Consider the following 22887-nt stretch of genomic DNA (forward strand, 5'->3'; position numbering starts at 1 on the left):
CTCAACCGTAAAAATAAATAAATAGACAGATAAACATACAAATAAATAAAAAATTATTTTATTTAAAAAATTAGGTGCAAGCATGCTTCATTATTCTCTTGATAAAAAGTTTGATGATCAGGTAAAGCCAGAGGCATCACACACACACACACACACACACACACACACACACACACACACACACTGTATCACACCATGCAGTTTACTAGACAGACTTCAACAGAATGAACTTTGAAACAAGAAAGTAGAACAAGAAAGGAGAGGAGCAGTAGCCACACCATGATGTCAAGTCCTCCTGAGCAGGGAAACTGAGAGCAAGGTCTGCTTTTAAAAACCACAGCCAGCTACCTTTCTGCTATTTCAGTCCCTACCATGTCCTTACCATGTCCGGAGGTGACAGTCACCACAGGTGATGTAATCACAGGTAACAGTCATCACAGGGGCCTGTAGAAGCCTAGAGAAACTTGCGGGGTGTATTTTTTTCTGAGATCCCAAGTCCCACTTTGCAAACCTTACAGTTCTCTACCTGTGTAAGCTCTTTGACAGCCATTTCTTTTAATGCCTTGGTCTTCTCTTGTCCTTGAAGTAGGCTTTTTCCCTCTTCAAAGGTTGCTTGTGTTCTCTCTCTCACAGGACAGGCAAGGAGGGAAGTCCGAAGGCAGCGTGGCCCCCAAGGGCGAACTTGTAACGCAGGTACCTCATGAGTGAGCGGTCCAACCCTCATTCTAAGGGGGTCCGAAGGCTGGGGCAGGGAGCGGGGCTTGGGTTCTAAAGAAACGTGTCTCAACATGTGCTTTCTCACCCACCAATTCTGTCACACAGGGGGACATTTACCCGGGCCCCTGGGGTTGACCTTGACTGCCACACTGTAGGCACGTGGTGAGAAAGGTGATTGACTGATGTCATTGATGGCCTAACTGGCTTTGTCACCTCTTTAAGAGAAAGCTACATGGAACCGCAACATGCAGATCTCTTAGACAGTAACAAACGTGCAGGGTAAAACTGGACGGCGGGTTTTCTGTAGTTGTCCAGCTCCCTCCAGAACACGATCTATCAAAATAAGTGAACAGGAGCCAAAGGTTCTTGGCCCTTACGTGTGTATTTAAGACCTCATTTTTCTCTAAACATCACCAGTGAATATTTTTTCATGTTCTCTATAAAGTTCTGAGGAATGCAGAACAGGCAGCCTGATGAAGTACAAAAAATGGCAGAACAGGAAATAGAAAATTTGGGTCTTATCCTCTGCCTGCGTTTCTGTCTCCTTGTTTTAAGAGTGGGTTTAGCATGCCCTGCAACGGCCTGCCTCCCACCATGCTGTAGACTGAGAACCATGGAGATCATGTGTTTTGAAATTACAAAATGAACTGAAATGAAAATGCAAAATAAAATAATGTGGATGAGATGAGAATGCTCTAGACACTCAAAACAAAAGGCTCTAGAAACCAAGAAAAGAGTCTAGACACCACAAAGCAAGGGGTCTAGACATCTAGAAAGGAAAGCTCCAGGCATCTAGAAGAGAATACACACACACACACACACACACACACACACACCACACACCAAGGACAAAAGACATAAGTTGTCCCACACTAGCATCCATTGGGCTGTTTTGACGAGCAGGTCCCATGTAGTCTGGGCTCTCAAGGACTTTAAATATCATCCTCCAGACTTAAGGGCTTACTACCCAGCCCCAAGATGCTTCTGAGTATCACACAATTACCCTAAGACAGGAGAATCCTTTGAAATCATAAACAACAATAACTGCACTTTGCAAACCTGTCATGTTGTGATAGGTGGTTGTGACGTTTAACAAATGCAGGCATTAAATATTGAACATGAAGCCAGGCTGTATCTCTGTATGGGAATATCATTCTGTTGGATCCACAAAAATTATCAAGGGCCCATTTGTGTGTCAGGCACCTGGAGCCCACAGAAGCTCCACTCTGCTCCTCGCCTTTTCTGATCTACCTGATGACCTGAGATCTTACCCAGAAAATGAAAAGACAAATATAAACGCTCCAGGGGATACTGCACATTTCACATTGCAACAGCTTTGGTTTCAGTGATTGAGAGCAATGTCACAGTGGTGATGGCTCTGGAACTGGGTCCTGGGTTATTCGGGATTTCTTTAAGAAGTTACAGAGGGGAGAGCATTTCAAACCATGGGACAAGAGTAAACGAATATGAGCCTGTGCATAGTTAGACACACTCACTGGAGGGCAGGCAGCCGGCTTCTGGGCCTGTTGCTGGGGGAATGGGAGGAATGAAGAGAGAGCAGAAGAAAGGGGAGAGGTCGTGAAGGCCTTGATGCCAGGCTTCGAGATTTGGATTTGATCCTGAGAGCAACCGGGTGTCATTGCCAGTGCTTAGCAGGAGTGCCATGCTTGATGTAGACTCCCAGAAAGGAATTGGAGTGGGGGTGTAAAGCATACAGCTGGGGGTAGAAAAGGTCTCAGTAGCATGGGGACCATGAGTGGCTACAAGGGAAATCCTAGGGAAGGACTTGGAAGGTCAGGATCTCTCCTGGATGCCCAGTTCAGTAATCATACCTTTAGCAGGAGCAGCACGCCAAGCGGGAAGACCGGTTTTATGGGACATGCATGTTGGTGCGGTAGCAATGGCAAGGCAGCCACTGGAGAGTGAGACATGCCAGCTTAGGAGGAAGATGGGTCAGGATACATGTGCATTTGGAAGGTGCTGGAACCGGAGTGCTCGTGGGCCTCATTCCATTGGTGTGTGTGACTTGGTGGGTGCACCCTCACCGTGTCCCTCACAGATTATGACCTTGTGCCTTGGGAATAACGGCACACGATAATTTGGAGCTGGTACCATTGCTCCATCTCTGATCTCGACCTCATTGCCATTAAGCCCCTTGAAAGTCTCTCAAGATGAAGATGGGTATTTTCTCCCTCAGGAAGCTCAGCCAGCAGACAAACAGCCCCGCTCCTCTCCTCCCCACCTGGGCCTGCTCCCCATCCTCCCTCTGAAGCCGGTTCAACATCATCCTACCGCTGAATAATACTCATTTCTTTTTCTTCTCATCTTCAAGTATAAGATCATCCCTAGCCCAGGAACTCACCCCCTGCTGGTCTTGGTGAACCCCAAAAGTGGAGGGAGACAAGGAGAAAGGTATGTCCTCTTTTCCTTCAAAATAGAAAGGCAGCCAGGGATAATGGTGCGCACCTTTAATCCCAGCACTAGGGGAGCAGAGGCAGGCAGATCTCTGTGAATTCCAGGCCAGCCTGATCTACAAATGGAGTTCCAGGACAGTCAAAACTGTTACACAGATAAATCCTTTCTCAAAAAACTAAAAACAGCAACAAACCAGAAATGCTAAAACAACCTGACCTGAACCCCTTCCTCCCCCTCAGCCCCACCAAAGTAGACGTTCGGGTCAAGGAAACCGGGGCTCACGGCCACTTCTTAACCTGGCCCAGTTGAGTTAATGCCCTGGGCCTCAGTTTCCTCCCCTATGACATAGATGGCAATGACACCACCTTCCACAGAGTTACCTTAAGGAAGAACAGACCTAGTGCTTAGCTGGGGACCTGTCACATGAGCTCCTGTGAAGGCTGCCAGAGTCAGGTTCGCAGGGGTCTGTCCCTTCCTGCCCCGCCCAAGGTCTTTAGAGGTTTAAAAGATTTGTTGAGGCCCACTGATTAGGGCCTCCTGGCCTATCTGGAACCCCCACCTTATCTGTGAGGGAAATGCAGGGTTTGGGCAAAAGTAGCTGATCAGAGCAGGAGAGCTGGGGGCAGGTAAGACCATGCTGCCTCCCGGGCATGCTCAGTCTGGGAAATGAGCAGATGGACGGGGAGCAGGAATTCAGGTTTAGAAAAAACGACATTAGGGAGGGCTCAAGCAAGTACTATGAGGACCCCATCTCTGTCCAAGTGGCAAGATGCCTCCTGACCGGGGTTGGAGAGATGGCTCAGAGGTTAAGAGCACTGACTGCTCTTCCAGAGGTCTTGAGTTCAATTCCCAGCAACCACATGGTGGCTCACAACCATCTACAATTCAATCTGGTGTATATGTAATAAATAAATAAATCTTTAAAAAAAAAAAAAGATGCCTCCTGACCTAACCTAGTAGTCCCAAGCTAGAACCTGGAAACCAAGCCAGACTGTCACAGCCATCAGTTTTCCAGCGCCACCTCCTCCTGCGTGAACTCTTATGCTAGACCCTCTCCCTAGGGTCCCCAGTGCCTCTGGAGAGTCTACAGAGGGCAGGCTCATTCTACCCACTCAACACCAGAGGTCTCCAACAGGGAGGAAGCTTGAGAACAACATTCCCGTTCTCTGGGCTTCTCTGCCATAGCTGCCGCAGTAAGCGGTTGCTGGGGTGGGGCTGGAGTCAGATGCTGGGCAGCTTTGGACCAGAGGAAAGGATGTGGGCACACCAGTGCACTGGGATATCCCGTGCCCATGCAGCATTTCCCCTCTTAGGTTTAAGCATCACAGACAGGACCAAAGCTATTTGTCCCCAGGAGACTTGGGAGACTTCTGCTGTACTGATTTCCTTCTCACCACTCTTTTTTTTTCCCCCATAGAATTCTCCGGAAATTCCACTACCTACTCAACCCCAAACAAGTTTTCAACCTGGACAATGGGGGGCCTACTCCAGGGTATGGACATCAGTCTCCTCTCTGCCCTGCTTTGGTGTCTGAAGAAAACTCCCTCCTTCGTCACTTTTCTGCCCACCAAATGCTCTCCTTTCTTTTCTCTCATCTTCCCTTGGTCCTGGTTATTGTTTGGGAAGTGGCCCCATGTACCTTGTCCCTGGAGGAGGTGTTGATGTCAGAGGGAAATCTATAAACCAGTCATTGGGCTGACAGGAAGGTCAGGCTGGTAGTCTATTTGAACTTACTTTCGAGGCTGTTAGCTGATATCTCCGTGGCGCTCTTGATGCCATCTCTCTCCAGATTGGCATCGAGACTAAGTCTGTCATGTGTTCTGCCATGGGAGGATTCAGTCAAGGAAACCATTCTTTTCCTGAATCATGCAATTTAGCAGTGACTGCACGCCCCCTGACCCTTCTCCCACCTCCCTGCTCTCTAGCAGAAGGTTGAAGGGAGGTTAGAGGGGAGGGGCAGGCCCTCTGTGACCCTCACTCTGGTGGGTGAACTTGTCCTCTTCATCAGAAATCTCAGTAGGCTTGAAGTCATCTTCCCAGTCAGAGCTGGTGCCCTGGCGCCCTCTGCTGGTCTAGGCTTTCACACCTCCTGACCTGCATTTCTACTCTACATTCAGAGATTCCTCCCAGAGGCGTGACTATAAACAGAACCTGTCCCCGTCTTTTGACTGTCTGACACGGGGTTATTTATAGAGACAGACGTACAAGACCCAGTTAAAAGGAGAAAGACACACGGGTGCATATTCACCTATCTGAAACCTACTCCAAAGTCGGTCCGTCCGACTGTTGCAGTAGCCCTCTTGGTCATGTGTCTGCTGGTTATTGTTGGATAGCACCACCATAAGCCAAAACATCAGATGCCTTTTCGACCCCTCACTCTTGGAGGGTATATAACACAGGGTTCAATAGCACAGGCTTCTCAGCCTTCAATTCTTTTTCCTATGAATGGCAAGCTTGAGGTCTTCTTCCAGATCTGATGGTCTAGAGTGCATGTTCTGCAGACAGGCTGCCCAGCTGAAGGGAGCCTCCATTCAGAAAGCACTCTGCAAGGGAAGTGAGAGAGGATATTGACTTGGCAACACCAGCATCAGTGCTCAGAGCAACCCCTGGCTGAGAAGGGAGATTCCTAAATTGCACCTCAAGGTGTCCACAAGTCCCATTTTCTCTCTTCTTGACTTTTTCTGACAGGAACTCCTGTCACAATCTGTTGGACTGTGGACTCCATCCAGAACAGTATTTTCTAATGCAGAATGTGAAATAATATGGGATTTCCATGGAAACTAATTATGTTGAGAAGTAGTTATCAAAAGCTAAAAGACAAACTTGTGGTATGTAAATGAATATGTTCTGTCAACATATTAAAGAGCAATATCCACAGTCGAGTTAAATGATGACTGTAAACTGAAAGCCACAAACTACAGAAATGAAGGCATGTGACCTGCGGTACAGCTGTAATGAGCCATGGAGGAGCTGTGGCGTTCACACTGACAAAGTTGCAGGTGCTGCCTGGGCGGTGGTGGCGCACGCCTTTAATCCCAGCACTCGGGAGGCAGAGGCAGGCGGATCTCTGTGAGTTCGAGGCCAGGCTGGACCGACAGCCTCCAAGACAATACAGAGAAACCCTGACTCATAAAAACCAAAAAAAAAAAAAAGTTGCAGGTGCTGTCGAAGCCACTGTGGTCTGTTGCCTACATTCATAATTGAAAGAAATGCTAAGTTTCCATTAGAGATTAGAGACAATATTGATGTAATATTTTCTCTTCCAAGTTCATAAAACTCTGAATTCTGTCCACAGACCCACTGGAGGTCAGTGGGTACCAGGTCCTGCTCCACAGGACTCTAGCTCCTTGTTCCCCTTGGTGGGGGGTCAACAGAAGAGAACATGAAGACCCAGAGAATTAAGTGCTTCTCTTAAAGAGGTGGTTATAAAGACACCAATCAGGAGGGCTTGAGAGGAATCAAAATACTAGGCATTATCTGAATTGGTGCCAAAATGTAAAAGCTGAATTTCTGAAATAGTTGAGAAATTCTCAGAAATGGTTTTCTGTCTATGTTTAATGTTGGAGCAGATTCTCTCTCTCTCTATTAGGATGTTAGTGTATGCACACACACATACACACACACACACACACACACACAATTATCCCATTGATTTTTCCCCATACTTGGTAGCACTGCATAGGAAATTCTGGATACAGAATGGTAAGTGACTCTTCCAACCCCAAAGAATCAAGATCTTTGCCTAATTCCTGGGAACATAGAGACTCTGACTCAGAGGTATCAAGTGTTAAAACTGGAATGTAGTTCACTGATAGATATTTTGCTTCATAGGCTGGAAACAGGGGTTTAGTCCCCAACACCACACAAACGCATACACACACACACACACACACACACACATAAATGTTAGTCACAATCTAGTAATAATACCACTGTGATCTTTCTTCTTTCTAGATTGAACTTTTTCCATGATACCCCAGACTTCCGAGTTCTTGCCTGTGGTGGAGATGGGACAGTTGGCTGGATTCTGGATTGCATTGGTAAGAATGGCCAGGAAAGCCTTTACTTATTATTTATAATGGGTACATTTAAAGTCAGCAGAAAGCAATGAACTAAAGAAGGAATGGAGCCGTGCCTTGTCCATCCAGGTGCCCACCCTTTCCTGTACGGATGCTTGATTAGATATGGGGGTGGGGGAGGTTTCATTGTGGCCTTTGTATTTAAGAAACAAACATATCTGCCTGGATAGACCTGGGCAGTAGCAGAACAAGACAGACTTTAAGCAGGACTAGAGATCCAGAGCCACGTGGTGGAAATCTGGGGATGAGGTATAGTCAAGACCTAACCCAAGCAGAACCAAGGTGAATTCTGCAGACTCTGCAATAGGGAACAGAAAGACGAGAAAGCTGCCGCCAGAGGCACTGGGGCAGGCAGACATCAAAGTTAGAGAGGCAGGACCAGAGCCATGAGCCCAGGGCTGCTTTGTGTCTTCTGTCAGTCACCACACAAATACAGCCTGGAATCCCTAGGAGCCAAGCCCTCCGGGAGTCACTAGAGATGCCACCAGTGTCCTAACGGAACCCATGAGGCAAAGCCAGGCCACAAAGAAATGAGTGAAACGTATAGAACATCAGAGGGCAATAAGATGTAGGAGGAAGGAACAAAAGGGAGCCTAGAGGAGAAGTGGGGTTGCAACCTGGGAAGAGTCGGGAAGAGCTCGCAGGGCACAAAATGATGCTGTTTCCTAGAACTGGAGAGGCAAGCTGTGTGGATGCCTAAGAGGGTGACACAGACAAAATAAACAGCAAGGGCCAAGGCCCGCAGGAAGGACTAGGTTGGGTTGCTAAAGGCAGACGGGCGTGGCCGAGAGCAGAGCGTACAGAGTGCACACAGGACGCAGCTCAGAGGTTGAAGCAGAGGCAATGAGGTCACAAGGGTAGGTATCAGGTAGAACTTGGCTCTTGGAGTGGGACAGCCCCGAGACATCAGGTGCTTTTAAGCTAAGAAGGAAAGCGGCATGCTAATCACAACAGAAACAATGAGGCCAGGTAGGAGGCTCCTACAGCGACCCAAGTGAGAGGTGACCAGGGCTGAGCCGCAGTGGAAACAGGAAGATGTGAGGAGTGCATGGTCTTGTATGTCTGTATGGCGTGGGGGCAACAAGGTCTGCTGACACTTGGGACACGGCTGATCAAAGGATGAGAAGAATCAAGGTTGGCCGGCATGAGACCCCAGCCAAGTCAGGCGGGGAAGGCGAGGCCTTCAGAGTGGGAGGGGGAAGCCACACCAGCCACCTGCTGCTCCCCTACGGTCAGGCTGTGGTTCCCATGCCCCCCCACACACACACCACTCTGCTGCCACTGTGGACTCTGAAGTTTCCAGGAAGAGGAAAGACTTCCATCTAGCAGCTGTGTGAGGAAAGGCAGCTCATGGTTGCAGTCTCCGGGCTCTCTGCACAGTCCCTTAGTACCACTCATCGAGAGGAAGAAAGCAGCCCTTGGAGAAACACTACACAAAATCCCTCTGCAGAGAACATTGGAGTCGGATATAGCTCAGAAAAAAAGAGATATGTGAGATGAAAGGAACACTAGACTTTTTCACACAGACTGATGGTTCAAAGAGAAGCAGGGAAGAAAAAGGTGTAGTGAGAGGCTCCCTTCATTCATCGTTCAAGGCGTGGGCCGTGATCTCCACCACTCCACTGAGGTTCTCGCTCCCGCCTCCCCCACGCTTAGCCTAACATCAGTGGGTTTGTGGTGTGTATAAAGACACCAAACGCTTCCTGTGGGTCTTTGGAAACGATGCTCTTCTAACAACGCGCAGGGCTGAGGTGGTTGAGTCATTGCTGTCCCTCCCCTCCTTGTCTGAGGGAGTCAGCCACCCAGCCCTGCTCCCAGACCCTCCAATGCAGCTGTCTTCCTCCACACACAGCCTTTCCAACCGCTCCTCCCATCCGGAGTGCTCCCCAGCCTCAACTGAAGTATAGCTTCTGGGGTGAGGGGGACTCTCGTACATACCAGCCAGCCACAGTGACTGCAAGAGGGCCATTTCCCTTTCTAGTAAAAAAAGACACAGTCGTGCCGGGCGTCGGTGGCGCACGCCTTTAATCCCAGCACTCGGGAGGCAGAGGCAAGCGGATCTCTGTGAGTTCGAGGCCAGCCTGGTCTACAGAGCGAGTGCCAGGACAGCCTCCAAAACTACACAGAGAAACCCTGTCTCAAAAAACCAAAAAAAAAAAAAGTGTATTTTAAAAAGGCACAGTCGTACATACGTACGATCTCAGGCAGCATATCTCCACTGCAGACTGTAGTCACCATGAGAGCCTGACCAGGGCCACCTCCCGCCGGATCTGGTTTATGGCAGGACTCAGTGGAGACTCCATGGCAAATGAAATGCACTCTCCCGGGAAGTCAAAGTCCACTCAGGGAACAAACAAGTGAGCAGTTATAAGAGAATATGATACAGTCACCATGTTCCAGGAGCGTAGAAGAGTCATCAAGTGTAGGCCCAGGTGACAAGAGATGGCTTCTGTGCTGAGAAGCAGGAGTGTTAGGACTGAGAACGCTTCTGGATGGTCTCCTGGTAGGGCGGAAAGCTAAGCATGAGGAAGGTCAAGGCTAGGAAGAAAGGCAGGACCTCGATCCCGAGACCTAGCATGCTGAGGGAGCAGGCACTAACGGGGAGATTGCCTTCCAGGGGGAATGCAGGGAACACACTGGAGGCAGAGAGAGAAAAGGAAGCTGTGGAACCAGAACAGTGTGGAGAAATCAACCCTGCACTCACTCAGTGTCTCCATGGGGATGGAGAGAGGAGGTTGCTGGGAAATCTGCTGCAGAGTCAGCTCACAGGAAGTGCTGTGTGGGTGAATGGGTTGAGGAAAAAGGGAAAGTTGGGATGGCATGCAGATTTCTGGGCTCAGTGCTGTAAGGATGGCTAACCTGTCAAGGCGACAACCACAGGAGAAGGGGCAGACATAAAGTCACGTGTCAGGAACAGAATTCATTGCATCCATTTTCCACCTCAGCCCTTCAGTGGTAATCTCAGCCCTGAGATCAGCCACTTCCGGCAAAGGTCAGGCTACTGGTAGTGCCTCTGAACTCCTCTGCCAGGGAAGCCGGGGTTCAAGCTCCCCACACTGATCCCTGCAGCCCTCCCTAACCCCCACTCATGGCTAATATCCTGAACATCTTATAGGGCAGGGTCTGTGTACATGTCTCCTTAAACCTAGTGGGTACCTGTACCTCCCCCTCCAGCCTTCCCTCCCCTGGCAACATGCTGAAGACAAACGCACAGTTGACTGTGGTTTTTCCCTGACGGTTCTGCTCACACTCCTGCACAACCATGAAGGAAAAAAGGCTGGGGATCTGTATTCTGGAAAGCTCAGGAGTCGTGCAATAATAACTGGTATGTGGGTGTCAGGTAACACCTGGAGGCTTTCCTATTTCAGAGCTGTTTCTTTAGCTTTAAAATATAAGGTGGTGAGCTGGGCAGTGGTGGCGCACGCCTTTAATCCCAGCACTCGGGAGGCAGAGGCAGGCGGATCTGTGAGTCCGAGGCCAACCTGGTCTACAGTTCAGAGTTCCAGGACAGGCTCCAAAGCAATACAGAGAAACCCTATCTCGAAACACACACACACACACACACACACACACACACACACACACACACACACACACACACACACACACACACGCTTTCAGTGAGCTCTGTCAGTTTTCCAAAGACCCCCACCACTCCCTGCCTTGCTTAACCCCTAAAGACAACAGGATGGGCTTGAAGCCAGGGAGCTGAGTTTGGATCCAGGCTCTGGAATCACTTTTCCTTCACAAACCTCCATCTTTGCTAGGTTGCAGAGGCAATAAACAGGAACAAATGTTGGTCATCATTAAGTATTAAAATCACATGAGCCAATGTTTTTGCAGCATGTGCTTGATGGGCAGAATTGAGACAAGTTTAGGATAAATAGGCACAAGTTATGGGGAGACAGATTTAGCTCAATATGAAGAATCAGTTGACAACTTTAGCAAACTTGTAGCAGCCAATACCAATACACTGCAAATGCTGTGGATGGCCTCAGCGAGTGGTGTGGTCTCCATTGCAGGAAGGATTCTGTGATTACAGGGGTAGGCAAGCAACAGGTGGGGATTATTAGCTAATGTAGTCATCTGTAACCACATGGCATGTCTGTGCTTCATGTGGGTTGCAGATAAGGCCAACTTCACGAAGCACCCACCAGTGGCTGTCCTGCCTCTTGGAACAGGGAATGACCTTGCGCGATGTCTCCGCTGGGGAGGAGGTGAGTCTTCATGCCTTGATGTCACACTAGAGTCGAGCATTTGGGCTTTCGGGGATGCTGTGCAGAGCTAGGCAGACTTACCTCTAACGGGTCACTTTGCACAGGATGACAGTCAACAACAGTCATCTTTGACCCATGATCCTGCCATTCTGTGCCAGGTCTGGAACAGAAGTCCCCCCTCTAGTTTCCAGCATCCTGCATAGTTGACCATAGTCCTGAAGTCATCAGCTTAGTGCTGGCCTCCTCCAGAAGGACATGGTCAACTGTAGGATGAAGACAAATCTCCTCCAGCTAAGTGCTCGTCCCAATACATGGATCCAGAATGCAGACTGAAATACCGCATCACCAATTACTCATGAGACACCAGGCACATCTGGATTATCAGGCTCCCGGGGCTGTGGGCTTTGATTTTGAAGCTGAACAGAGAGCAGTGATGGCTTTTAGAGCAAGGGTCAAGGACTTTGCAAACAAAGCAGCTAATGGAGCTGGGCATGTACCAGAACACAGAGCCCAGCTCTGCTGGGGAGAGCCAGCAGGCAGAAGACCAATGACTATGGGTGGTTGGTCAATTAAGGGAGCAACACCAGACCAGGCCAGGGCAGCCAGGGCCGGTGTTCTTATGTGGGGGACAAGACAGATGTCAGACCCGAGAGTCATCTTAACAGTACAATTGCCACCACACTGTCCACCTTCCACACACAACTCCCCAGCCCTGCAGCTAACCAGCCTTCCCCTCCCCCTTCCCTCTCTCCCTCCTTTTCCTTTCGTCCAATTAGTGGTATATTTGCTGTATAAAAGAATAAATTTTGTTAAGTCTTTCTCATACACATTTATCCTGTTCTTTAGTATCTACAACCAATACCTTCTCCTGCTCCACATCTATTACCCCCTTCTTCTTCCAATAATCCACCTTCTGCCTTCATGTCAGGTGGGTGGGTGAGTGGGTGAATGATGGATGGATAGATAGATAGGTAGATAGATAGATAGATAGATAGATAGATAGATAGATAGATAATAGATGGGGAGATGGATGATAGATACTGAGATATATGCAAACATGTGTTTAATCTCTATTCCTCATATGAAAGAAAATGGAACATCTAAGTCTAGTTTATTTCACTTACGATAATTCTTAGTTCTATCCATTTCCTGCAAATGACATCAGCTCACTCATTCTCTGGGTCTTGGTTCAGCTCCAGAGCCAGCCTCCAGCCAACACCTATTCCATTCCTAGCTCTCAGGCTTCCACCCTCCCCCCAAACTCTTGCTAATTACTCCCTACTGTCCTCTCCTTCTCCCTGGCTCAGAGAACATAAGTATCTCCAGCCCAAAGACACCCAGAAGTCTTCTCACAAATGCCTAAAGAGTTACTTACCTGCATAAGCAACAGCTTCACCTTTCTGCCTGGTGACACATACCATGCTCTTGTCCACAGGTTACGAAGGGGGCAGCTTGACGAAAATCCTAAAGGAAATTGAGCAGAGCCCCTTGGTGATGCTGGACCGTTGGTATCTAGAAGTCATCCCCAGAGAAGAGGTGGAGAATGGAGACCAGGTCCCATACAATATCATGAACAACTACTTCTCCATTGGTGTGGTAGGTTGGTCGCTGATTGCTTTTCTGCATGACCAAAAGTGTCCATTTACCATTCTGGGCCCTACTCCTTGCCTGTTGTGTTTGTCCCTAGCCCTGACTTGGCTGAGCATCCACAAATCTGAGCTGGTTGTGGCCACCCTGATCTCATAGTGATTCTACCCCTTGACTGTAGAAGAAATTAGAAATTCTTACCCTATACCATTAGCTAACAAAAGAAAAAACCTGGGGTTTTTCTTCAAGTATATCTATCCTTCAGGTAATATGAAACAATTAAAGGAAACAAATGCCAAGAAATAAGGTCAGGAAGGACCCCTGGTGTGAGTGTGCGGATCTGAGTGTCTGGTCCTGGGGAATGGCCATGTGCTTCCACCGGCTTGGCAGACAACACTCAGACTCCTTCCCTCCTGCTCACCCACCTCCTCCCAGCCCTACCACACGCACCCCAAGTGCTTCATACACCCTCGGAGGGTTCACCACCTGCTGACCCTCAGGCTGAGGTCACTGTTCCTCCTTGGTGCTCCTACAGCTGTTATCACAGTCAGTCAGTGTACTTCATGTGTTAGATTAAAGGGATGGCTTTAACGTGCCTGAATCACCTTCCTCCCAAATACAAGTGCATGCTTACACGCACAAGTACACACATTCACACGCTCACGCACACCTGTGTGCACACACTCATGCAAGCACACACACACACATACAGGTGGATGGACAGACAGACACCCGGCCCAGCTAGTAAAACTCAGTTAGGTCAGCTCCTAACTCAGAGTAGGCACTGCTTTGTAGGTTGTTGGGGACTGTATGATGAGCGTATTTTTTAAAAAATGTGTGTATATGGGCACTTTGTCCATATGTATGTCTGTGCCAAGTACAACAGGCACCCACAGAGAGCAGAAGAGGGCACCAGATCCTCTAGAACTAGTTACAGATGGGTGTGAACTGTCATTTAGGTGCTAGGGGTTGAAGCCAAGTTCTCTGGAATAACAGCCGCTGCTCTTGACCACTGAGTCTCCATCTCTCCAGCCCCCCCTTGGGGTATTCTTAAACTGAGCTGACTTGACATGGGGTCACAGAAGATACCGCTTTACTGAGCACCTACTGTGTGCTCTCTACTGTGGGAGGCTTGTGCATTCCAATCTTCATGGCACTCCTTAAGATCATTCCTATTTTACAGAAAGCCGTAGGGCTCTTCAAGAAGCAGACCAAGGATATACTCTCTCAATGCACCCCCCCCCCGCACCCGTCTCATCTCCAGTAGTCTACAGTCTGAGCACCCTTCCTTGCTGCCTCCCCATCTTTGGGAGTGTTTGGCCAATGTCGTGTGCACATGAGGCCCTCCAGGCCATGCCCTGGCACCAGACTGAGGGATACCTAAGCCCCTTTTCTGTGTCTCTTTTGAGACTGTTGGTGGTAAGGGGGTAGAGATGGAGATAGGGCCTAGTAGATAGTACAAGGGGAAGGAGTTTTGCTTTTTAGTAAGGCTAAAACAATGGGAGAGAAAGGGACTAAAGAATAATCATAGCTTACATTTTCAAAAGGATGGGAGAGTCGCCACATTTGTAGCGTTTCTTCTTTGTTGTTTTTATTCTTCTGACACATGGGGAAAGATGGTTTCCTCCATTTTCTGAGTGAAGAAATGGGCTCGAATGAAGGGATTTACCTCCACCTTCTCACTCCTGCTCCAGCTCTCTTTGCTGTGGCTGAAGCAGGCAAGGCATTGTGGGTCCAGGGTAAGACACTGTGAGTGTGGGGGTGATGCACTAGGGGTTCCTGGGTCCTAACTACCTTATGCCTCTCCTCCACCCCAGATTCCCCACAATGGTAGAGGGACACTTTCCCAGGCCGGCTATTAGGGCCACCTCCAGGGAAGGTGCAGACACACACACACACACACACACACACACACACACACACACACACACACACACCTTTCTTATACTCAGGTCCCTCTCCTCTGCCCAGGTACCTTCACCTCCAGACAGTTAGGTGTCCTTGCCTCTGCCAGGCTCCCAGAGTATGGGCGTCCCACCATCAACTTTACCAAACCTCACATCTTTTCCTTGCCATAACCATCATGTAACTCGCTGGTGTCTGTAGAGTGCCTTTGGTGCACCCAGCCCCATTATCCTATTGCGCGCTGCCGCTGTTGCACTTGTGTGAGTCCAAGCCGGTGTGTAATGGAGCTGGAGATCAGCATATTGTGCTCTTGAGCCCCTTAGTTGTGGCCTCTGCACAGCCCCCTCCTTCTTCACACAGTTACAAGCAACGGGAGTGAGGGAGATGGTGCTGTGGCACCCCTTTTCTAAAGGGAAATTCCGCCCTGCACTGGAGTCTGACTTGTAATTTGACTCCATGGCTCTCAGCAAGGTCTGTGATTCTGCATTTTTAACGAGCCCCTGGAAGCATTCTGATGCCGATGATCCTGACCAAGGCCTCGGAGAGGGAATGCAGAAAGGAAATGGATCTGGCACACAGACGTTAGAGTTGAAGCAATGAAAGAGAGGACGTGAGAAAAGAGAGGACGCTGGAGCCATAAAAGCAGCCAGCCAGAACTGATTGCTGAGCAGCGGGATGGGCCAGGCTGCTCAGGAGCTTCCGGTCGGTCGGCAGGCTACAAGCAGGGCTACCTTCAAAACTTCAACACACCTTCCTTTCCTCAACACAGCTCTAGCAGGAAGGAACGCAGTCCCCAGTGCCTGTCTGTCTCTGCCCGGTTGTCCTGTAGATATCCTTCCTTCAACTAGATACCCAGGCCATAAATGTAAGAGCCAGGAATGATGGTTTAAAAGCATTCTTTCAGGAGGAAGGCCAGCAGGGAGCAAAGGGGAGGGGGAGGGCATCATGAAGGAGCGAGGGGAACGAGGAGAGGAGTGGGTAGGAAGGAAAAAGGTTCATTGCCCTCCAAGGAAGCACAAAAAACCATCACCCTCAGCAGCCAACATGTTTGCCCACCTGCCCTGGGCTGGCCTGCAATATTCCGAGGATATCTTTTTCATAGTTCTTCTCATATACCTTACGTTTGTGCACATTTACTGTAGATGAGCAAGGAGATGGGACTTTCTGTCTCATTGGCGTGCCCTTAGCTTTCTCTGTAGAGAATGTTTGCAGGGTGTGTGTTCTCGCTCTTTAAAAGCTGCAAGGTGAAAATCCTGAGAAAACAAGTACCCAGCACACCACCCTGGCAGAGCCTGGGGCTGACATTTGCAGAAAGTCTTCCTTCCTATTTGATTTCCCAAACTTTGTGGGAGAAGTAGGTATGTAAACCAAGAAGGTTTTACCTCCTATGATACTTAAATATAGTCAGACTCTCCTGGCAAGGAGACACCTGCAATGTCTTTGCCTCTAGGAAGGCCTTGCAATGCCTACTGACCAAATGGCTGCTGTCTTCCAACTACAAAGATGACGGTTGTGCCACTGCTGTGGCGCCCCTGGGCACAAACAAAACTCGTATACTAGGTAGAGGGCTGAGGGAGACAGACTCTCCTGGCCTGCCCTGGGAGTCGTCACTGTGGCTCAGTGCTGTCACATACCCACGCACAAGCCCGAATCAGTGAAGATTCAGCTGGTTGTTTTTGTCATCTCTATCTGCAGACATCCCCTGGGAAGAGGTCTCCAACACAGTCATCTAGGACATCACTTCCTGTCACTTCTTCGGCGTCTCCTCCCACTCTCTATTTTTGGATTAGCTGAAAGGTCAGGATAGCCAGGTATCGGTGACAGGAAGTTAGGGACTACGAAATAATTCCTGGAGCTTGTGTAACTCGGAACTCCTCACAGGCTCTCCTTTCAATGAGATTTAACAAATGGTGAGCAGCTAATCCCTTGACATCTATTTTGGATGCCAGAGGGCCACGGGCCCACACGCCATTTTCCACCTTATAGATTGGTGGTAGTGTTCACCTGCCTTGTGTCCCACAATGACAAGTCTCCCTCCCACCAGAGAGGATGTCAGCAGGACAGATGCCTGAAAGCTTAGATTCTGTCAGTGCTGCGTCCTAATCTGTCCCTTGGGGCACTCACTGAGAAATGACTTGAATAAGCCAACCACATCTTTTCCACACACACCCCACATCTGCCATAAATCTTAAAAACAATCCAAATTTCAAATAATCCGCCCTGTGGTCTCTTTCCTCTCTCTGTCTCCAGAAGTTGCCAATGTGACTTAGCCCCGTACTGTCCTGGATGGCAAGTGCAAGCCACAGGTGCCTACTGTATGCCTGAAATGCCTTGCCTAATTTAAGATGTGTGTAAATGTAAAAAAAACACATATCATATTTTGAAAATGAGATATAAAAAATTTAAATATAGCAATAATTTTATATTTTATATATAGAAATGATAAAGTTTGGGGCATGTTGGATTAAAACATTCATAAATTAATTTCATCTGTTTCTTTTTACTTTTTATGTGGCTTGCAGAAACTTCTAAGTTACAAACATGCTATATTTCTATTGAACAGACATTCCAGTATTTCAGAGATCAAATGATAGCATTTTATGTTTGACAGAAAGCCAAAATCCCTCATTCAACCATGTGTTTGAGGTTTTTGGTTGCAGAAGGAGCAGCCCTTGTCCATACTTCATTATCTCCCTTTCAGGCCATCCACATAGAACACACACCAACTGGAGACCATCAGAAATACCACTGCTTCCCCTGGCCTCCCATTCCTGTCACTCTCTCTAGAATGAAGTGTGATTTTGCTGTGGTCATCATCAAGAAAGTTTCTGAACCCATAAAATAAATATGCTACGGTCAGTGCTCAGCACGGAGCCTCTTGGAATAAAAGCAAGCCTCGATTCACTCTATTCCCGGGAGACAAACACGGTCAGCCTTTACACTGCCTTTTGGAAGACAGCTTAGCTCCCTCTTGCTGTTTCATGTATTTGTCAAGAGATTACACTGTCAGATTAGGAGTCACACGCAGAGCTGACGATATTGCAGATGCTGGCCTTTGGAAGAAGAAGCCACACAAAACTTAGTAATGGAAAAACCAAGGGTGATATGCTGTGGGGGTACTTGTACACCGCGTGAAGATGTACTGCTGTGATTATCTTAATCAAGAGCTAAAGGGTCAATAGCTAGGCAGGAGGTTTGGGTGGGCCTTCCAGTCAGGGTGAGGGCACAGGAGGAGATAATGGGGGTCAGGGAGGACGCCAACAAGACCCGGGAGGCAGTGGCACACACGCAGAGTGACAGACAGAGAGCCACATGGTGAAACGTAGATTAACGGAAATGGGTTAGCTTAAGTTACAGAAATGGGTTAGTTTAACTTATGCGAGCTAATTAGGGACAAGTCTAAGCTATAGGCTGAGCTTTCGTGATCAGTAAGAAGTTCCTGTGTCATTTGGGAGCTGGTGGAGCAGAGAAAGACTCATTAGAGTGATAAGAACCGAGAAAAGAGTGTCTGCAATGCTCCAGGAATTAAAACCAGGAGCTCGACCCAGCTGTACAGGGGGTAATAGCAGTGGTGTAAAAATCATGCCGCACAATATACGGATGTTTGTTTTAAGGTTTTTGTTGGGGGGCATATTTTGTTTTGTTTCTAACAGGATAAAATTGGTCCTTCAAAGGAACACAGATGGAACGCTTTCTGGAATTCTAGAAAATCATGTGACAAATGTCACGTGTACCTTATCGGGAGTGTTCCTGGAAACTTGCTGAAAGACACACGGGGGGTGGACAGGGTCTGGACTAGGAAGAGTTGCTGCCAAAGGAGCTGAGTAGGCCCTGTGGGGCCAGGGGGGAGGGGCTACCTGACTGTTGACACCTCCCACCGTGTGTCCACAAAGGAGACTCTATCCAGCCCTTCAGCTCTTGATGAGTCTGAAAACTAAAAGAATAAATCGGTAGCAGACGTTTAACCCTTAAAGTCCCGAGGAATGTGGGTCTACCAACCACAAAGTAAGCCTAGACATGACCTCCCAGATTTCACGTGGTGGCTGCTGGCTGGGGTCACCCTTGTCCCTACGGAAAACCTCATCACACATAGTATGCGCCCCGAAAGCTTCTTCAGTGAACTGCACTAGTCTCTCTTGATGCTAAAAACAAGGTAAAAGCACTAGAAATGGCTCTGTTGTAGAGTTTCCTCATCAAGAAACAGGATATACCCAGCGTGGTAGTGCACACCTTTAATCCCATTGCAAGGGAGACAGAGGCAGGAGGATCTCTCTTAGTTTGAGCCCAACAGGGTCTACATAGTAAGTTACAGGCCAGCCAGAATCACGTGGTAAGAGCCTGTCCCAGGAAGGGAGGGAGGGAAGGAGAGGGAGGGATGGAATATACATTAGCTAAATATGTGCTCCATGGAATTTTAGAGATCTTTCAGACACATAGTGTAGTAGATGTATTTTTGGTTATTTATTGGGTTTTGGTTGGTTGGTTGGTCTGGTTTGCTAAGATATGGTCCAGACCCACCTTGTAGTCCAGGCTGGCCTTGATCCTCTGCCTCAGTCTCCCCCGCATGCTCAGACTGCAGGCAAGTGCCACCATACCTGGAGATTTTCATGTTTCACTGTTACTCCTGAGCAAATCTCACTGTTTCTGGGCTGCACTTCTCCAACCCAATCAGCCAATATATTTCCAGCATTTGGTATCTGCCCCCACAGAGTTAGATGGGGACTGGGTGATAAGGGGCCAGTACACACTCCTCTGCTGGAAAATGCGTTCAGTAAGAAGCACGAAAGGCTAGCCTTGGAGGAGAATTGAGCCCAGCTTTGGGTCCTGCTCTGGACTGTAGACCACAGAGCATCTAAACACTAGTCACAAGCATCGGGGTGGCTGTGATGAGAGTGTGAGATGCAGATCCTCACGGCTAAGACGTTCCAAACTCAGGATGCGTTGAGGTACAGGAAGCCGACAGTGCAGCCAAATCGGGAGGAGGAAGACAGCGAGCGTAAGGAAAGGGTCAGAGATTCTTGCTGGCTTCGGAAGCAGTCCTGTGGTTAATAAGCAGAGGCTAGAAGTGTAATATTATTATCAGCTAAACTTGTGACACAGACAACAAAGGGTTAATGCATAATGGTCTCTATCAACATCAGTTTGGGGTTTTGACAGGGGCTGTGTTATATAAGATGCTAGCACTGCTGGAAGCTGGGTGAACTGGACATGAGAAGTGTACTTAAAAAAAATTCTTGTGAGTCAAAATATTCCTTTATGCCACCACCATCCCCACAGGCTTCTGACTTTGCCCAAGCAGAGCCCCTCACTGTCCTGGAAGGGGAGTGGCTTTCCCTTTGCTCTAGAGCCTACTCTTACCAGTCTCCAAGGAGCTGGGTCACAGGCTGAAAGTGGCTGTTTGCAAGGCCTGAGATACAGGGATAATTCACAGGGCCCTCTGGCAACCGAGCGAGGCTCTAAGAAGACTGAGTGGTGCTGAGCCGCTGTGACTTGGAGTCTCCAGAATTTGGACATTCCAGGAGCGCATATGTGTCCCTTCCCACAATACCTCATGGCCACAACCACTAACCAGGCTTCTGCCTTCTTCTCTTTCCAGGATGCTTCCATTGCGCACAGATTCCACATGATGAGAGAGAGACACCCTGAAAAATTCAACAGCAGGTAAGCGAGCATGCGAGCTGCTGCGGTGGCACCCCGCCCGCCCAGCCCGGTACTGCCAGCAGCGTGGCCTCCCACCTGCTACCACGGAAATGTCCTTGGCCTGGGTCGCCCCGGACTTAGCTTTCCTGCCACGTTGCCGGAAGGAGGGTTTCCATTTCTAAGAAGAAAAAAAATGTGAGAAACCTGCCGCCGTCTGGCTGCCGATCCCCTTCCGTAGGAACTGAGCAGAGGGAGGCGTCTGGGGACGGCATGCGTGGCAAGAAGCCTGCCTTTGGCCACCTGGAACCTCTCCAGGGACTCAGAGGTTTCCCCCCAAAAGCCCAACTTCCCGCAGTCGCAGGGGCTTGGGGAGAGAAGGGCTTTGCTCAGATGCCGGGAGGTGCCAGCCTCCCTCCCAGACAGCAGAGGGCAGCAGAGAGGCCCCTGCAAAGTCAGTAACCCCGGAGGGCACCGGGTGGCCTCGAATGGGAGCCTGCATGCCTGGAGATTGGGTTCAAACATGAAAGAAAAGAGAAAACCACATCAGTTGCAAGTGAACCTGCCTTGCAAAGCGAATGTAATTTACCGGAATCGAAATGTGACTGGCATACAATCACCGGGGAGTTGTCCACTTTCCTTGTCTTCATTTCTCTCCCTTCTTGGGAAAGCCTCATCCAACTCTGTCCTCTGTTGTACTAGTTAATCACGATCATCACTGGATTCCATGCCTAGCCTCGGGCAGGTGGGGAACAGTGGGGTAGCAATCTGGACTTGATCTTTGAACGTAAAGAGATGGTCGTGTATTTAACCCACAGAATTCTCCTCAAAGCAGAAGCTAGAGTGTTATTTGAGACCATTCACTTAAAGCCCTGATTGATCCTCACTCCACAACCTGGGGACTTAGGCAGGGAGTGGCTTGACACAGTGACTTAACACTTAAGTCAGACCAGCAATCAGACAGCCCCTGAACTGTTTTAAGGTTGCATTCTGTCTCACTCAGCCCTAGGCCACACTCACTACAGACATGTGCAGCCAGCCCGACACCATAGTCACCAGCTAGCAATGCCATCCATCCCTCCCTCGGCCTTCATCACTCCTGTACAAGGACGCAATCGCTATTCTTCAATCGCTATACATATTTTATTAGACTATTTACATTTACACTGGAACAGTGGACAGACTTTACGATTTTTTAAGTGAAATATATATCTATCAATGAGAAGGAAAGATGACAGGCACAGAATCCAAGTTCTGTTCCGCCCAAAGCTTGGGGACATTGATATAGCTGTGGCTGAAACTGACAAGACGCGGCCCCAGGCTCGGCTTGCGCCCTGAGTGTGTTTATGCAGTAGGTTCAGGTATAAGGAGCTGGTGTAGGTGACAGAGAGAACCTTTGTCACCCTCAGCGAGGCTGCAAATTCCCGAGAGTCCAGATTTCCTCACACTAGGCCAGCTTACACAAGTGTTTTGAAGCTTTTCTTGTCACTTGAGTCTTTTTCCGAGGTGGCCTTGAGCTCCACCACTGGGTAGGGCAGGATGTAGGTGGTGATCTTTTTGAGAATCACTCCTTTGGGGGCTTTTTCACTGTGCTCCAGCTCGGATCTGTTGTACAGGGTTTCAGCTCTAAGATGTTGTGTGTCTGCCTCTCCATGTCTGAGGATCTGTTTCCAGACCCTGCCAGTGCCTGACAGTCCTTCCGTAGACGTGGTATTCACAAGTGAACAGGCGGCCCCTCTTGAGGACCCTGTGGGCTGTGCGGAGGTGTGCTGCCGCCTCTTAGGAGCTGACTCTGATTTGAACCTTTTGGCAAGAGACTGCCTCTTTCCCACACAAATAGTATCAATTCCATCCTCATCCTCTTGTTCTTCCCCTCCACAAAGACCAAACCCACCTCCTCTCTTCTCCCAGAAAGGCAGATGCTCATCCCAGCAGAACAGCAGCCTCAAGATAGCTTTTTGAAAAACACTCCTGCCCATCCTGCAGACTTTCAGGATCTTAACACACGTACCCTTGCAAGTACCCAAGTCAATGTGTCTGGAAAGATACCCTACGCCTGTGGAATCTGTAGGGTATGCTCATTCATTCATTCATTCATTCACTCACTCAGCAACATCCTTTGAAAATATACCGCAGGCCACAGACCATCATAGAGGTGTCTGGGACAGATGGCCCGGCCCTCACTGCCCCCTGCTGGCAACAGGCTGAAAAGCAAACATGCATACCAGTGTGTGGGAAGTGACCTGAGCAGCCATGATCTAAGAGAAGGGAGAGCACAGAGCTGGGCACGGGGAGTTTTCTAGTGACAAAGATGCCCCGCCCAGGTTAAA

At 48.9% G+C, this 22887-nt stretch overlaps 1 protein-coding gene and 1 long non-coding RNA gene across 8 annotated transcripts in view; one reads left to right on the forward strand and one right to left on the reverse strand.

Annotated features, from left to right (window-relative positions):
* The window catches only part of Dgkg (diacylglycerol kinase gamma), a 200697-nt gene that overhangs the window by 94633 nt on the left and 83177 nt on the right, over nt 1-22887 (forward strand). For all 6 annotated transcript variants that reach the window (XM_040751044.1, XM_040751046.1, XM_040751045.1 and 3 more), the window contains 7 exons: nt 634-693; nt 3050-3129; nt 4550-4624; nt 7087-7172; nt 11339-11428; nt 12864-13024; nt 20517-20581. In XM_040751044.1, coding sequence (XP_040606978.1) covers nt 634-693; nt 3050-3129; nt 4550-4624; nt 7087-7172; nt 11339-11428; nt 12864-13024; nt 20517-20581 — 617 coding nt within the window. The remainder of the gene's footprint in view (nt 1-633; nt 694-3049; nt 3130-4549; nt 4625-7086; nt 7173-11338; nt 11429-12863; nt 13025-20516; nt 20582-22887) is intronic.
* LOC110341161 lies at nt 11008-20963 on the reverse strand. Of its 2 annotated transcripts, XR_002383039.2 has the most exons (4): nt 20657-20963; nt 20490-20562; nt 12804-12892; nt 11008-11844 (listed from the first exon to the last, which is right to left on the reverse strand). It is a non-coding gene; the product is annotated as an uncharacterized LOC110341161 (long non-coding RNA). The 2 variants fall into 2 exon arrangements; XR_002383038.2 differs by lacking the exons at nt 11008-11844; nt 12804-12892 and adding an exon at nt 17401-19959.

This window comes from Mesocricetus auratus, unplaced genomic scaffold, assembly GCF_017639785.1.
Source record: "Mesocricetus auratus isolate SY011 unplaced genomic scaffold, BCM_Maur_2.0 Super-Scaffold_100008, whole genome shotgun sequence".
Lineage (NCBI taxonomy): Eukaryota > Metazoa > Chordata > Mammalia > Rodentia > Cricetidae > Mesocricetus > Mesocricetus auratus.